At 48.2% G+C, this 14,112-nt stretch overlaps 4 protein-coding genes across 4 annotated transcripts; 2 read left to right on the top strand and 2 right to left on the bottom strand.

Moving 5' to 3' along the window:
- Positions 1-3,755: 3,755 nt before the first annotated feature.
- On the top strand, positions 3,756-5,712 carry FPOAC1_008006 (uncharacterized protein; the record flags this gene model as incomplete). Its single annotated transcript, XM_044852452.1, has 2 exons — positions 3,756-5,515; positions 5,685-5,712. 2 exons carry the CDS (start codon positions 3,756-3,758, stop codon positions 5,710-5,712), a joined length of 1,788 nt encoding a protein of 595 aa, XP_044705122.1.
- Positions 5,713-6,201: 489 nt separating this feature from the next.
- FPOAC1_008005 (uncharacterized protein) lies at positions 6,202-8,897 on the bottom strand (the record flags this gene model as incomplete). Its single annotated transcript, XM_044852451.1, has 3 exons — positions 6,202-6,924; positions 6,982-8,174; positions 8,261-8,897. The coding sequence occupies 3 exons, from the start codon at positions 8,895-8,897 to the stop codon at positions 6,202-6,204; spliced, it is 2,553 nt and encodes an 850-aa protein (XP_044705121.1).
- Positions 8,898-9,767: 870 nt separating this feature from the next.
- On the bottom strand, positions 9,768-11,067 carry FPOAC1_008004 (uncharacterized protein; the record flags this gene model as incomplete). Its single annotated transcript, XM_044852450.1, has 2 exons — positions 9,768-10,456; positions 10,506-11,067. The coding sequence occupies 2 exons, from the start codon at positions 11,065-11,067 to the stop codon at positions 9,768-9,770; spliced, it is 1,251 nt and encodes a 416-aa protein (XP_044705120.1).
- Positions 11,068-12,145: 1,078 nt separating this feature from the next.
- FPOAC1_008003 (uncharacterized protein) lies at positions 12,146-13,405 on the top strand (the record flags this gene model as incomplete). Its single annotated transcript, XM_044852449.1, has 4 exons — positions 12,146-12,204; positions 12,266-12,288; positions 12,340-12,482; positions 12,551-13,405. 4 exons carry the CDS (start codon positions 12,146-12,148, stop codon positions 13,403-13,405), a joined length of 1,080 nt encoding a protein of 359 aa, XP_044705119.1.
- Between the last annotated feature and the right edge of the window lie 707 nt (positions 13,406-14,112).

Genomic DNA, 14,112 nt, shown 5'->3' with positions numbered 1-14,112 from the left:
AGCCTGATCTTGAGCTTGAATTGTATAAGGCTTGCTATTGGATAACCATTTGAAAACACCTTCCTCTTGGCAGCTGTTTCTAACCATTATGGATTAGAAGGAATCATCTTGACTAAGCGGGGGAATGTTCTCGTAGACTGCAGTTGGTGTTGGGCTGGGCGACTCGTCATGACTTTTGTCGGCAAGGGTTCTCTCCACCAAGAAGCAATCCTAATCCGGGAACCTACATATAAGTTGGAGATGGTCTAGAACATATGGAAACATTGGCGAATGCGAACTGAACTAAACTGTTGTGAAATCACAAGAGGGGCGTATGATGTTCAATAACGAAGCGTCATCAAGAACAGGGTCCTACCTGGACATGCACATTCCAAAAGACAGGTACAAGCTGAACCAGCAGACTCATGATATACTGAAATGGTTGGTCACAAGGGAACAGCTGAAGAACCAACGTGATCTTCGAAGGCTCAAATCGAGATGAGATTCCTGTACCACGCATGCGGCCAGACTAAGTATAGAGGGTTCCCTTTCAGTTAGTCGCTATGCCTATACAGCCCAAGTACCTGGAAACCATTGTGTAACAAGAAAAAGAACAAGAAACAACTGTCAAGCTTGATAAAAAAAATTTCTTTTTTTGCAAGGGAGGTTCGAATCCCAAAGAAAATGATTGGAATTGTATTGGCCGCATCTCGATCCGGGCCGCCACACCCTGGACTCATTGGGCGATGCGGGTAAGGCTTGGGAAAACGATGATGCGTAGATTAGATCCTGTCCAACTTGGTCAACGCCGGTGTTTCGTACCTGTCACTGTAGTTAATACTGTTTGTCTGTTAGATGAGATCTCAGATCCAAACTTTGGTCCAGTGTCTTGTTTTTGGGACCTCTTGGATGGCAAAAACGAAGAAGAGATCTACAGTACAGAAGAGAATAGCTTGACAGAAACAAGGATAGTTAGTTTCTGTTGATTGTACAGCGCATCGTACCCATGACTATCATCATGGATCCCCCATTACTATTGACATCCCTGTTCGTCTGGTTGACAGCGAGAAACGTGCTTGTCATATGACGCCAACGACTCTGTTTGAGCCTCTTCTGACCCTGGATCCTTGGGGGTTTTTGGTTGCCTTAGAAGCTGTCTTGTCGTGCATACGCCAGACGAGTCGCTAGCCCAGGGCTCTAACCAGTCCCAGTGCTGCCCGTGCTGGATTAGTCCATCGCAGTCTCTTAGCTGTCTCGGATGTTGCCAGCCCGTTTTCCATTGCTGATGGCGGGTGGATTCTCCCCCTCGTTAACCACTTTCTTAAGTAGCTTCGATGTGCCAGCTGCTTTTCCCGATGGCCGTTGCATCTCCCGTGCCTTTAGGATCGTTAAAACACCAGTGTCATCACTCTCGAGACCCCTTTTTCTTGCGACACGGAACGGTGAACTCTTCTCTTCCCGGATTCTCCAACCCCCCCCCCCAAAAAGAAACCCCAAATCGTATTCCGCGTCAACCAACAGAGAGGAACGAACAAGAGATCAGAGATCAGAGATCGACAAATGGACAAGACAAGCAACCCCAAACTAGGGTCCCTGCGAAAAGAGACTGCGTTGTCTTGATCGAGTACCGTCTACCTTGGAAGGCCCTGCTTGGCGCTGTTTCTGCATCGCGATCTGCGATGGACGCTGATCTCCGCGTGCGGCCATTGGCCATATACTTGCGCTGCTAGAAAGCAACTTCAACGTTTGTGTTGCGTTGGGTTGCACTGAGGTTTCTTTGAGGGAAAAGCTCCCGCTGCTCTTTTTGTCTTTACCAGGTTTTGGGGTCTCTTATCCCACCCGGCTCATCACATCCCTCTGAATTGCGTATTGAATTGAGGCTGGGTGGTTTTCTGCAGATGGATTAATTCTTATTTTTAGGTTCGTTCTCTATCCCGGTAGGACGGCGACAGGGATATCTATGCCCCAAAGTTACCAACCAAAAGTGAATCTTGCTTGCCTTGACAACGGGCAAGCCAACAAAGTCTATGTTTACGGCGCCTCGGCCGTTGAGAATATGCACATCCATACATAGTATAAACTCCGTACCAGTGTATCGGAGAGGCTGTTGGGCTGAATCTAGGTTCGCCGCCATGAGTCGAGAACCCTGGCCTGCCAGCGTCATCCTTTTTCTTGTAATACGGCAAGGGAAGGGCAAAGGTTTTGTGTCACCAAGAGCATGAACCAGTGTTGAATGCTTTTTTTTTCTTTTCACCTGATATATATCCTTGGGGAGTATTCTGCCGAAATGGAGTGAACCCTGGGTTAAAAATCGTGATAGTTTAGCAGTTATAACGCAGGGTCCTCCCAAGTCCTATCTTGGGTCTGGGAACGGGACCCTCTTCTAGCCCAAAATTGAATAATCTACAACATTTCCAAGTCAGTTGTCAAAAGGCATCCATATAATGTATACGGTACCTGCCAGAGACTCCAGCCCAAGTAACTCTCCACTTGTTTTTTTTACTCATCCCGTCCTGAATTATATGGTACGGCAACCACCCCCGTCGTTCTTGTTCTTGCCTGTATGTACATACAGTAGGTACCTCCTCCTCCTATATTCGGTCTGTATCGTCACGAGAAACCGTGACGCCTTAGACTTTTCTTATTATTCCATCTCTTTCCCCCCTTCTTCTATTCTACCTACCTTTTGACAAAAAGGCATTTACAGATAATTTCATCTGTGACTAAAGTTCGCCTCTCATTCTGGAGCTCGCGTATCTTTTTTTTTTTCGCCCTTCTTATAACACACGCCCCTCTACCTACTCCATCCGCGTGTGCATCTCACATCCTCTGCCTCTGCGACCCTACAACAAAAGCTGTCCCGGATTGGTAAGTTGTCTTGATTGTATGACGATCTCTATCTATCCTTGCTGCACCTCATCTTCTTCAGCACGCCTCGCCCTATCCTATTTTGTTCTGTTCTTTCGTCCTTCTTCTCATTCCTACTGGACTGGACTATTTGAAAGGGAAATCCCCATCTTCTTTTCATTCTTCCACCCCTCTGTCGGTCATTATTGCCCGTCCTTTGGTATATATTTCGACTTAGGATCCATCGGAGCTGCAGTCCGTCTCCCCTGAACCCTGGTAAAACAAGTGGGTTCGACTTTGGCAACCGTTTAATCTGATTCCCATCATATTAAAACCTATGACATCTTGAAACTACTTCATCATAACTCCCCCCCACCAAATCTTTACCCTACTTCATCTTTACTTTATATACTACATCAACATCCGTCCTTTCATTATATCCTTCGATCTCACTCTACGAAAAATGCTTCACCACCTACAGACCTTACGAATCTTGTAATCTTACTATTCTGCAGAATCCATGTATATCTTGAATCCGGCTTGTCCTCGTCATCTGGACACATTCAAATCCACCTTCATGCGCTCGACACGATTTCAACGTTTACGTCAAGAAGACTGCAACTCTCGTCTTCAACAGCAACAAAACCAACGAACACGGCCATATAGCATCTAATAAATTTGGGAAAGAGATCGCATAGAGTTTAGTATATCGACTTTTTGTTTCATTTCAGCAACACAGTAACACACAGTATCGTACTGCTTTGCGTTTTCTTAAACACCGCGACAACATACGGGATCGCACCTTATTAGAGAGTTTCGACGACCGCTACGACAGAAGGAGAGTGACAAATTCGAAAGCACGATATTATACCCCCATATTATTTTCATTCTTCTTCGATTAACGACACACGCTCAATCTATAGACGTTCATGTCCTCAAACAATACGTCGCAACATTCTGCGGCCGATTCTGCCTCGGGTCCCGGTCTTCAAGGATCCCGAACCTCGGACCCGCCCACCGATTCTGACTGCGAAAACCCGGGCCCAGACCGGCAGCCACAACAAGTAACACAGTCGCAATCACCTACCCCGGGTTCACGCCATCGCGATGTTGCACCCCGAGATTTTGTCCGCCTCTTCCAATGTCAGATTTGTTCATTGCCCCTCAATGAGCCCATCAGTCTCCCATGCGGCAAGAGCTTGTGCAGGCGCTGTTTACCAGATACTCATCTGCGCGCCAATATAACATACCCTGCTGCTCGTGATCGACTTCGCGGATTCCGATGTCCATTCGACGACTGCGGCAAAGATCATGCTCTTGACGATTGCGCCGTCGATGTGGTTCTCAATAAAACCGCCCAGCATGTGAGGGAAGAAATCGAGCTTTACAAGCGCGAGTCATCGACTACGGAGTTGTCGACAAGAATCATGTGGCAGGATCCATGGGCCGCCGCAGGTATTGCCTCCATGCGGAATGATGACGGCGCATATTCAAAGGTTCTGCCGGGTGGAAAGGTCATAGCCACGTTTCGTTTGGCAGAAGAGGGCGATTTGTCGTACGAAGCTGATATTGACTATGACGAGATCATTTCGGCCACCCCGTCACCACCCCTCGATACCGATGATACAGGTCTTGTTAGAAAAGCACAAGATGCCACTCGTGCTGAAATGGACTGTCAAGTCTGCTATGCACTTTTCTACGATCCTCTCACAACTACCTGTGGACATACTTTCTGCCGGTCTTGTTTACATCGTATCCTCGACCATTCGCGGTATTGTCCTATATGCCGTCGTCCACTCGCCATCAGCCCTTTACTTAATCAAACCATGTCGCCATCCAATCAGACTATCAAGCGAATTATCGAAACCTTTTGGTTGGAGGAAGTAAATGCGCGGAAAGAAGCACTGGACGCTGAACGTACTGCGCAAATGCAAGACCATGATACCTCGCTTTTTATTTGCACCTTGTCGTTTCCTCACATGCCGACGTTTCTACACATCTTCGAGCCAAGGTACAGACTCATGATTCGAAGAGCATTGGAAGAAGGACATCGCACATTTGGTATGGTAATACCAAAACGACGGCAGTATCCTGGGGATACTGATTTCCACGAGCTGGGCACCTTGCTCAGGATTGTGAACATCCAATTTTATCCTGATGGCCGCAGTCTCGTAGAGACGGTCGGTCTCTCACGCTTCCGTGTTCTCGAACATGACTTCCTTGACGGATACATGGTCGGCAAAACTGAACGAGTCGATGATGTCAGCCTTGAGGATGAAGAAGCTGCTGAAGCAGCCGAAGCAAGCCCCATGGAGTCCGAGTCTGACCCAATGCTGGAGGGTGATAAGGAATCTTCAGAGCAAACATCACCATTGCCGCGTTCCAATTCATCCAGTCCACGTATGCCAACATCGGTGGCCGACATTGATACAATGTCAACACAAAGTTTGATGCACTTTGCGTCGTTCTTCGTCAATCGCATGCGCGAGCAAAGTGTACCATGGTTGACGGAACGAATGTTGACTATATATGGCGAATGCCCAGAAGACCCTGCTATCTTCCCTTGGTGGTTTGCTAGCATGCTGCCAGTCAAGGACATTGAAAAATATCGACTCCTGGGAACGTCCAGTGTACGTGAGCGTCTCAAAATCTGCTGCACATGGATTGTGGAATGGCAGATGGCCCGATGGTGAGTAAAATCCGTTGACACAGTTCACTTTTCCTTTATCTCTCTACCCTGATACATTTCTTTCGCATTGCAACTCCTTCCAGTGAGCGTCTGCTCGTCGTCGTTCCCGGTCTTTGAGGCTAAAACGACGTCTCCCTTTCCAGGACAAAGCTGATTGACGGCCGTCCAGGTCTTACCACGGCTGCACGATCCTCTGATTGACAATCATTGCCCTACTATCTCTCTCTCGGCATGGTTCTGCAATTCGTACTCGTGCTTTTCTGCTTCATTGCGCAGTCGCTGTACGAGAAACAAAGCGGTCTTCGGAGTTGATATCATTCCACTTCTGACACAGACAGGACCATCCCGACGCGAAGATAGTTAGGGCTGTTGCGTTTACATCATGAGATCGCAACGCATATTATATGAGAAACGTTCGCAACGTCTCACATGCTGGAGTATTAGGAAGGAAAAGAAGAGGGAGTCTACTGCGGAAAACAAATTGAGTCAATTAATCTGGTCTATAAAGATTTAGAATATTTTACTTTTTTGTTTTCACGCTCAGGATTCAGCCAACAGTCTAGTTTTCTGATATCTCTCAAGATGTATGAATGGATGGAAAGGAGACATTCAGTCAGCATCATTGTTTTTGCGGATACCATATTCCTCCGGGAACTCTGTAGATATTTTCTATCATGCAATTATTCTCACCACTGATCAGCCTTCCCATTTGTGTCTTGTGCTGCAGTGGTATCGCCCCAATCGGGTCCAGCGGTGATAGCTGGTGTTTCGACCCAAGTACCCGGCATAACGTTGTCTGCTCCCCCGTCTCCTCCTGTAGAGACAGGCGGGTCATTGTTCCCATTCCCGTTTCCATTTCCGTTCCCGTCATCAGCTCCCCAAACACCAACATTGTTGTCCGCACCTTGGCCAATACTGCTTGCACCATCCTTTGGTTGGTCCCAGTCGCCGCTAGCACCTGGGAAAGTGTCTTTACCCCAATGGTCCCCCTTGCGAACTGTCTCATTGCTCTTGTTCGAACCGGTGGCCCACCCTCCGTTCTGAGTCGTTTCTTGAGTGTTGTCGTTCCAGTCAGTAGATGCTTGATTGTCAGTGGCTCCCCAAGTATCATTCTGATTATCACCGGTGCCGCTCCCGCTTTTGTCATTGCCATTATTGCTGCTGCTGTTGTTGTTGTTGTCTTGCCCAATAGCATCCCAGCTGCTTTGGCCATTCTGAGTATCATTGGCTCCATCGCCCCAAGTGTTTCCTTGATCGTTATTGCTGTTATCACCCCAGTTGTTCGACCCAGCTCTGACTGAGCCAGCTGGCTGGCTGTGTTCTTTGGAGGCAGATCGAGCACCTTGACTGCCCCCCCATGCGCTGAACTGGGATTTGTTTCTCTTGGGCAGATATGGGTTGTCCTTTCCCTGATTTATGTGTTAAGTCCGGTTCTGGTGCTGTTTTTCACTACTGTTACTACTTACTGTGAGGCTTGGTGGCCCAACATTGTTGTTCTGGCTGGCCTTATCCTTGCTGGAGGCTGGAGCAGTCTTTTCTTGATAGCCGGCTGGGGCTAGAGAGGGTCCTGGAGGTCCTGCCATGCCATACCAGGGAGGAGGGGGCATTGTTTGGGTGATTGGAACATGGGAATATGCCTCTGGGGGTGGAATGCCTGCATAGTTCTGGTGATATGGCGACATCTGTGGGAAGTTGGGGTTGTTGAAGCCATAGTAATAAGGATTCTGCATAGGGTGAGGCGTTCCCATAGGCAAGGGACGATTGAAACCGTTGCGCTCAGGGTAGAGGGCATTGCTCTGATGGTTGCCATAGACAGGACCATGGTAGACTCGCATGACATTATGTTCTGAATCGTAGTAAGCATTTGGAGCCGGGTCTTCAGGGGTCTCGATCACGCGTTCCGTCTGAACCACTTGTGCCCGAATCGGTTCGATCAGTTGTGGGCGACGCATGTGAGGGCCTGGAAGTCCTTCGGGATAATTGCCCTTCTTGACTCCATCCCTGTATTTGGATTTCATGTTTCTAAACTTGCCTTGGTCTTGTTCCTTGGTTGCTTCAGCAGTCTGTTCTTCAGCTTCTGGCTCTTGGGGGGTTTCCGGGTCTTTATTCGTCTCTTTCCCAGCCTTTTGCTTCTTCTTGTTCTTTTTCGACTGGTTGTTTGCCTGCTCTGCTTGATTGTCATTCTGTTTCTTTTTGTTCTTCTGTTTGCCTTTGTTTTCTTGTTTAGGCTTCTCCTCTGTCTCGGCCTCGTCTTCTGTTTCTTTGGCCGACTCAGAAGTTTCTGCGTCAGTCTCTTCAGGTTCCGGCTCTGGTTCTGGCTTTTTGCCCTTTTTACCACCCTTTTTGGCGTTTGCCTTTTGCTGTTGTTTCCTGTTCTTGGGGGTATCTGGTTCGGATTCAGATGTTTCTTGCTCAGACACTGGCTCTTGATTCTTTTTGCCCTTTCGCTTGCCCTGCTTTTGTTTCTTGCTTGCCTGTTGCTGTTTCTTAGGTGTTGGGGTCTCAGGCTCAGATTCAGAAGTGTCTTTGGCAGAATCAGAGGCATCTGAGTCTTGTTCTGGTTCTGGTTCCTTTACCTTCTTTGCGCCTCTCTTCTTCTTTCCAGCTTTCTTTTTGTGCTTGGGCGGTTCCCTCTTCTTCCGATTCAGATGTTTCGGGGCTAGGTGGGGGGGGTGTATTCCTTGCTCTTTTTCTTGCCTATCCTCCTCAATATCTCTCGACCCTTGACGCATCTGTGACACTTACAAGTCGGGTCTGGATCTGAGTCCCAGTCGCTTTCAGAGTCGGCTTCGATTTGTTTCTGTCTCTGTCTGCGCTTCTGCCTTTGTCTTCTTCTCCTTTTCCTCTGTTTGGAAGAGGCATCTGAACTCTCAGTGTCAGAATCGGTTGTATCAGAACTCGACATGGTATCGGACTGACTGGAATCTGACTCGGTCTCAGATTCAGACTCTGTACCGGATTCGGATGTTTCATCAGAAGACTCAGCTGGGGTTGTGATGACGGTTTGCTTCAAAGCAGACTTTATGGGACCATCCTCAAAGCGGACTTTCTTGATCACAGTCTTGGCTTCGGCAATGATAGGGGCAGACTCTGGTTCAGCTTCAGGTTCAGATTCACCTTCGGCTTCAGCTTCAGGTTCGGGCTCAGGGTCAGGGGGGGATGGGGGTGTGGTGCGTCCTGTACGGGGATAGGTGATCCTAACGGTGTCTTCTTCAGATTCATCATCAGTAGTAACTTGAACGCGTACTACTTCTCGTTTCCTGTTCTTGGGGGGCTTGGGCTTGGGCTTGGGGGCGGCAATGGGACGGAGGGCAGATTCGATTGTTGTGCCAACTACCCATTCGCAAAAGTGCGATGGGCCTTTGATCTTGCGAGTTGTCATTGTGATTCCAGGCGATTCGTCACTGAGAACGACTTATCATTGCGAGGGAAAGTACCAAGATGTGATGTGTCTTTTAGGGTCAAAATTGAGGCAGAAGTTGGTGATTCCAGTTGAGTTTTGTGCAGGGTGAAGAGTGGTTGTCGTTGTTAACAGATGGAAAGGAAAGGTGGTGGTTTGACGCTGGCAGCTGCTGGCAGTGTCAAGGCAGAAGTGAGAGCGATCTCCTTCTTTCCCCGTTTGCGAGGCAGGTACAGGCAGCCCAACCACCAATAGCATACCTAAGAGACGAAAAGAGGTAGTAAATTGTAAATTATCGCCCATAATCTCCAATTAATCCAGATTTTGTTTATCCTTGCATACCTAGGTAGGTAAGTATTTCCCACAGCTTAGTACTTTCTGTTCGTCTATCTACACAAATACTTCGAGCTCATTTGGGCTATCTTTCCTTTTCTTACAAACAGCTGAGCCAGTGCCGGTAGGTTCAGGACAGCTAGGAAACGCCAGTGCGATTACAAACATGTTTCATGCCGAGTGTTCTGCGGAAATGAATTTCTGATGACCAGCTAGATGGGATCGAAAGAGAAGCGATAAAAACAAACAGTAACTGAAAATAAGAAGTCTACACTATCTACTTTCTTTCTATGTAAACTGCATGTGAGTAAATAGGCATCATAGACCGCACAGAATAGCTTGAACAGAGGTGTGTTTGAAGTATTAAGGGGCTTCGCGAAGCACTTGATTGTAAGACGAAATACGGAATATGAACACATTTACAGAAAATGTCATCGCAGAGACAGTACGTACTCTCATCGAATTCAACGCTTCTATACCCCCCTTCTATATACTAATTAGGCATTCCTCGTCAGTCTTCTAGATCTTAGGGGCAGCAACTAGGTATCCTTCAACAACGGCCGTGATCAATCGGTTGGCAATTGCTTGGGACGGGGGCAGTCGTAGGTCACCCTCTTTATATCCTTCAGGGGCAGGCGCTCCGAGAGAGCTTGTTCCGTTCTCGAGAGCCTTGCGAGCCTCATCCAGCGTGAACCACTTCGCCGCTTCCAACTCCTTATCATTCAGGGAGATCTTCTCGCCATCACCAGGGAGTGCCTGAGCAATAGCACCAATCATAAGACTAGACGGGTATGGCCATGGTTGACTCGAGTGGATGACGACTCTACCGACACGGACACCGCTTTCCTCCCAGACCTCGCGTCTAACAGATTCTTCGATCGACTCACCAGGCTCAAGAAAACCGGCAAGCGTGCTGTACCAGTAGGGAGGCCAACGCTTCTGGCGGCCAAGGAGAATCTTTGTACCATCTGCGGAAACAACGGCCGCAATCATAGTGGGGTCCGTTCTAGGGAAGCAAATGTTCGACACGCCGTGACGAGTGGCACAATCTCCTCGAGCCTCGCCGTTCTCACCGCCCTTCTTGTCGGTAGGAGGGCAGACACGCTTGTAGCCTGCGTGGACAGAAAGGTTAGGCTGTCCACAACCAGCGCAGAAAGGGCTTCGCGAGTTCCAGTCAATCATGGATCTGGCTTGGGCGTACAAGGCGGCTGAGGACGTTAGTTTTAACGGTCAAGTTTGCTTGGAGTTTAACCTTACCTGCTTCAGGAGAGTGGCTCATGGCACGAGGGTTCTTATCCAAAGAGAGTTCATTTTTCTCCTGTTCCTCCAAGAAGCTCGCGGCTTGTTCGGCATGGTTGCCCTTAGGGGTGATATCGATGGCGAAATACGGATGACCTTGAATATCTCCATGATCAGTGGAAGAAATGTGGTCGTTCTCATTTCCCTCCTCCAGCATGCCGAGAAAGACGATGAGAGGGGTCGTCTTGGTTGAGTCGAAGTTTTGGATAGCTTCGTCCTCAGTTTGCGCAAAGGGCTCTGATCCAATCAAAGGTCGAACATCGTTGAAAGTCAAGTAGGCCGGCGTTTTCTTGTCGACAACCAGAGGGTTCAGTTCGCTCAGAGCCAGATATCGGGCTGTGGGACTGACGGCAGCCTTGCGAAGGAATCCAGTGTCGGCACGGAGGAAAGAGAACCGATTGACACGGCTACCGGCATAATAGTTGACGACTTCTTTACCGAAACGACGGGTCAACATAGAATCGTCGTTTTCGAGAGCCGCAACTCTCGGCAAGTTAGGTACTGCGGTGGCTGATGACATTGGGATGGTTTGCGCAAAGGCGCTTGAGTTGGGTATATGTATTTGTAATAGATCCGGAAGGAACGGTTGTCTATGTGAGTAGAAAGAACGACAAACACTTGATTGTCAATGTGAAGGCAAGACTGTGTAGGTATATATGCTGTTTTGGCAATCTGGTTTTCGTCTTTGATGAGTTGAAAACTGCTATCGGGTATCAAAGAGGCGAATTCTTGTTATAAGCAAGCCCGTGGTAGATCGGATTTAAGTCCGAGGTACAGTGAGTGACCCGTTATTTTCCTCTGCGGCCAGCGGTGAGAAGTTGCCAGCAATTCAAGGTGAGAGGTGAGTGACAATATTGCGGCGACTGCGGCCCATTTACCTGCAGTGCAATATGGAGTCTTTGATGACTCAGAATTCTTTGTGATTGGTTTCTGTCTGGACGATGTTAATAGATCCATTTTTGTCACTTTTTTATGGTGTTTGTCATCTAAATCGTGGTCATGACCTCATGCAGGAATAGTTAATCAGATAAACGAAACATTCATGATCATTGTCTTGCATTTAACATGGCCCCTTGATCCATCCAGACATTCCAATTGGCTATTTCTCATACAAAACTTTACACTTCCATTGGCATTGGCATCGGTATTGGCGATTCTAGATCAGATCTGGATCTTCAACTTAAACTTTTCTCTCTTCCAGGGCGCTGCCGAATTCGGACCCTGGCACTGTTCTCAGCCAAGCCCAGGGACATTTCTAGCGCATATTTCCCCGCAATCCATGCCTATTCCTCTCATTAATATAGTGACGTCTTTGTCTGGAGCACGGGACCTTCCTGGCAATCCAATCTTTGGCCAAAAAAAGTCTGTCATCCCGCAACCCTGTTCGACTCACTCCGTCTGTCTTGTCTTGCCTTGACTCTCCCTTTACGTTGTGTTTCCTACTTCGCGTCGCCTACAACACATATTTTTAGACCAATCATTTTCCTTTGACATCGACGAATGCTGTAATATCGCGACTCGGCTGTATCTTTTGACCTACCAGGACGGTTTCTGCTACGAGCTGGGGTGGACACCTGTCTGGTCATCCAGGGTTCATCATGACTCCGCCAACTGCGAATCTGAATCTCGATGTTGAGGCCATCTCGGGCATTTGCGGGTATGTCTCTGATTCCTTTGTATGTCAATGGTGTCGGTTGCTAATCATTCGTGTTTTAAAGTTCAATCTCAATTGCCTGCTGGGGTACGTCTCCATGACTTGTTCGCCTCCTTGAGCATCACTGATCGCAAATAGTCGTCGTCTTCTCTCCTCAAATCATCCAAAACTTCCAGCGCAGCAGTGCCGACGCTCTATCAATCCAATTCATTATTGTCTGGCTTCTTGGCGATGTCTTCAACATTCTGGGTGCCGTCCTTCAGGGCGTCCTGCCTACCATGGTATGATGAACGCCTAGCTTCCGATTGAGCAGTCGAAATGAAGAATACTAACTCAATTCGCTTTCTAGATCATCCTCGCTATCTATTACACCATCGCCGATATCGTCCTCCTCTGCCAGTGCTTCTACTATCGCGGTTTTACTTGGCGCGACGCCCCGACCCCTGCGCCGAAGCCGACCACCCCGGCCCCTGGTGAACCCAACGAGCGCACTGGACTCATTGCTCACGATGACCGTCGTGGCTCAGACTGGTCTGGTCTGTCGCCTGCCGTTCCTCATATCGCCGAGGATGCTGCTCCTCGAACCCCGACCGTCCTCCAGACCATTGTATGGAACACCATCATCGTGCTGATGGTTATCGCCGCTGGTGTTGTCGGCTGGTTCTTGGGCCAGAAAGCCTCTCACGGCGAAGATGACGGTAATTCCAATGTAGGAGGCGAGGATAGCCTCCACTTTAGCCTTTCCGGCCAAATCTTTGGATATCTTTGTACTGTCGCATACATTGCTTCTCGGCTACCCCAGCTTATCCTGAATTGGAGACGCAAGACTACAGATGGGCTTAGCATGCTCTTCTTCCTCTTTGCTTGTCTCGGAAACATCACCTATGTTCTGTCTATCTTTGCCTACGATCCCAAGTGCAAGCACGACGAATGCAGACCTGGTGAGGCTCGTCACATCTACGGCAAATATATTCTGGTAAACTTGAGCTGGCTCGCCGGCAGCCTTGTCACCCTTTTCCTTGATCTGGGTGTTTTCGCCCAGTACTTCATGTACAGTAAGCCCGAGACTGTCGCAACTCCTACTCGTCGACGAATCAACGACAATGTTGTCGAGGAGGACGAGTACGACAATGAGAGCGGCGATGAAGACAGCTGGGATCACCGTCCCCTGCTCCAGAGGGGCGATTCCGTTTACCACCCATGATCTATCTTCTATCTCTGACAAGGCTCGCGCCTGAGATGGCAGTTTTTTGTTTTACTTTTGATTTAGATTTTCATTTGTTCACATATCTCCCCTGACTGGTTAGGGCGTATATAGGATCGAACAATGGCAGGCGTTTGCTGTTGCATGATTAGGAAAAGGAAAATAAAAAAGAATGGTAGCTTATGTACCGGATCGTTGATCCTACGGGTTAGGAATGTATTACACTCAGATATTAGATCAGCTCACCAAGGTGAGGTGAGACTTGTTCATAACATGAAACAAACAGCCTTGGGGCATTTTTCGAATCAGACATTCCCTACAAGTCAGAAATGACAAGATGCATACATGCAGCACATCTTGATATGCATCAGTAATATAACAAGACTTTTCGGCCAACGGTGCCTATCTTACTTGCTTTTACTGTCTATGTCGTGAACTCGATAATAAATGCTTCAACTACCCTTGAGCAGTGATAGGTATCAATAAGTTTTCACTATTCCGAGACTGAGGTAGACTAGGCCCATATGAGAGACCAGCCCGATGCGTTAAGCTGGTTATCTCGGCGCAATTGAGCACAAGAATCCACAGAGAAATGGGAAAAAGGAAATTGAACCCCAATGCAGCGTCGAGAACCAAACGCTGTTGACTCGGCCCACTGAGAAGTTGAATTCGAGGTTTTCACAGGCCAGAATATTATGTAATACAAC

Source organism: Fusarium poae, chromosome 3 (genome assembly GCF_019609905.1).
Source record: "Fusarium poae strain DAOMC 252244 chromosome 3, whole genome shotgun sequence".
Taxonomy (NCBI): Eukaryota; Fungi; Ascomycota; class Sordariomycetes; order Hypocreales; family Nectriaceae; genus Fusarium; species Fusarium poae.
Note: the sequence above shows the minus strand (reverse complement) of the source record. Positions and strands in the feature narration are given on the sequence as shown.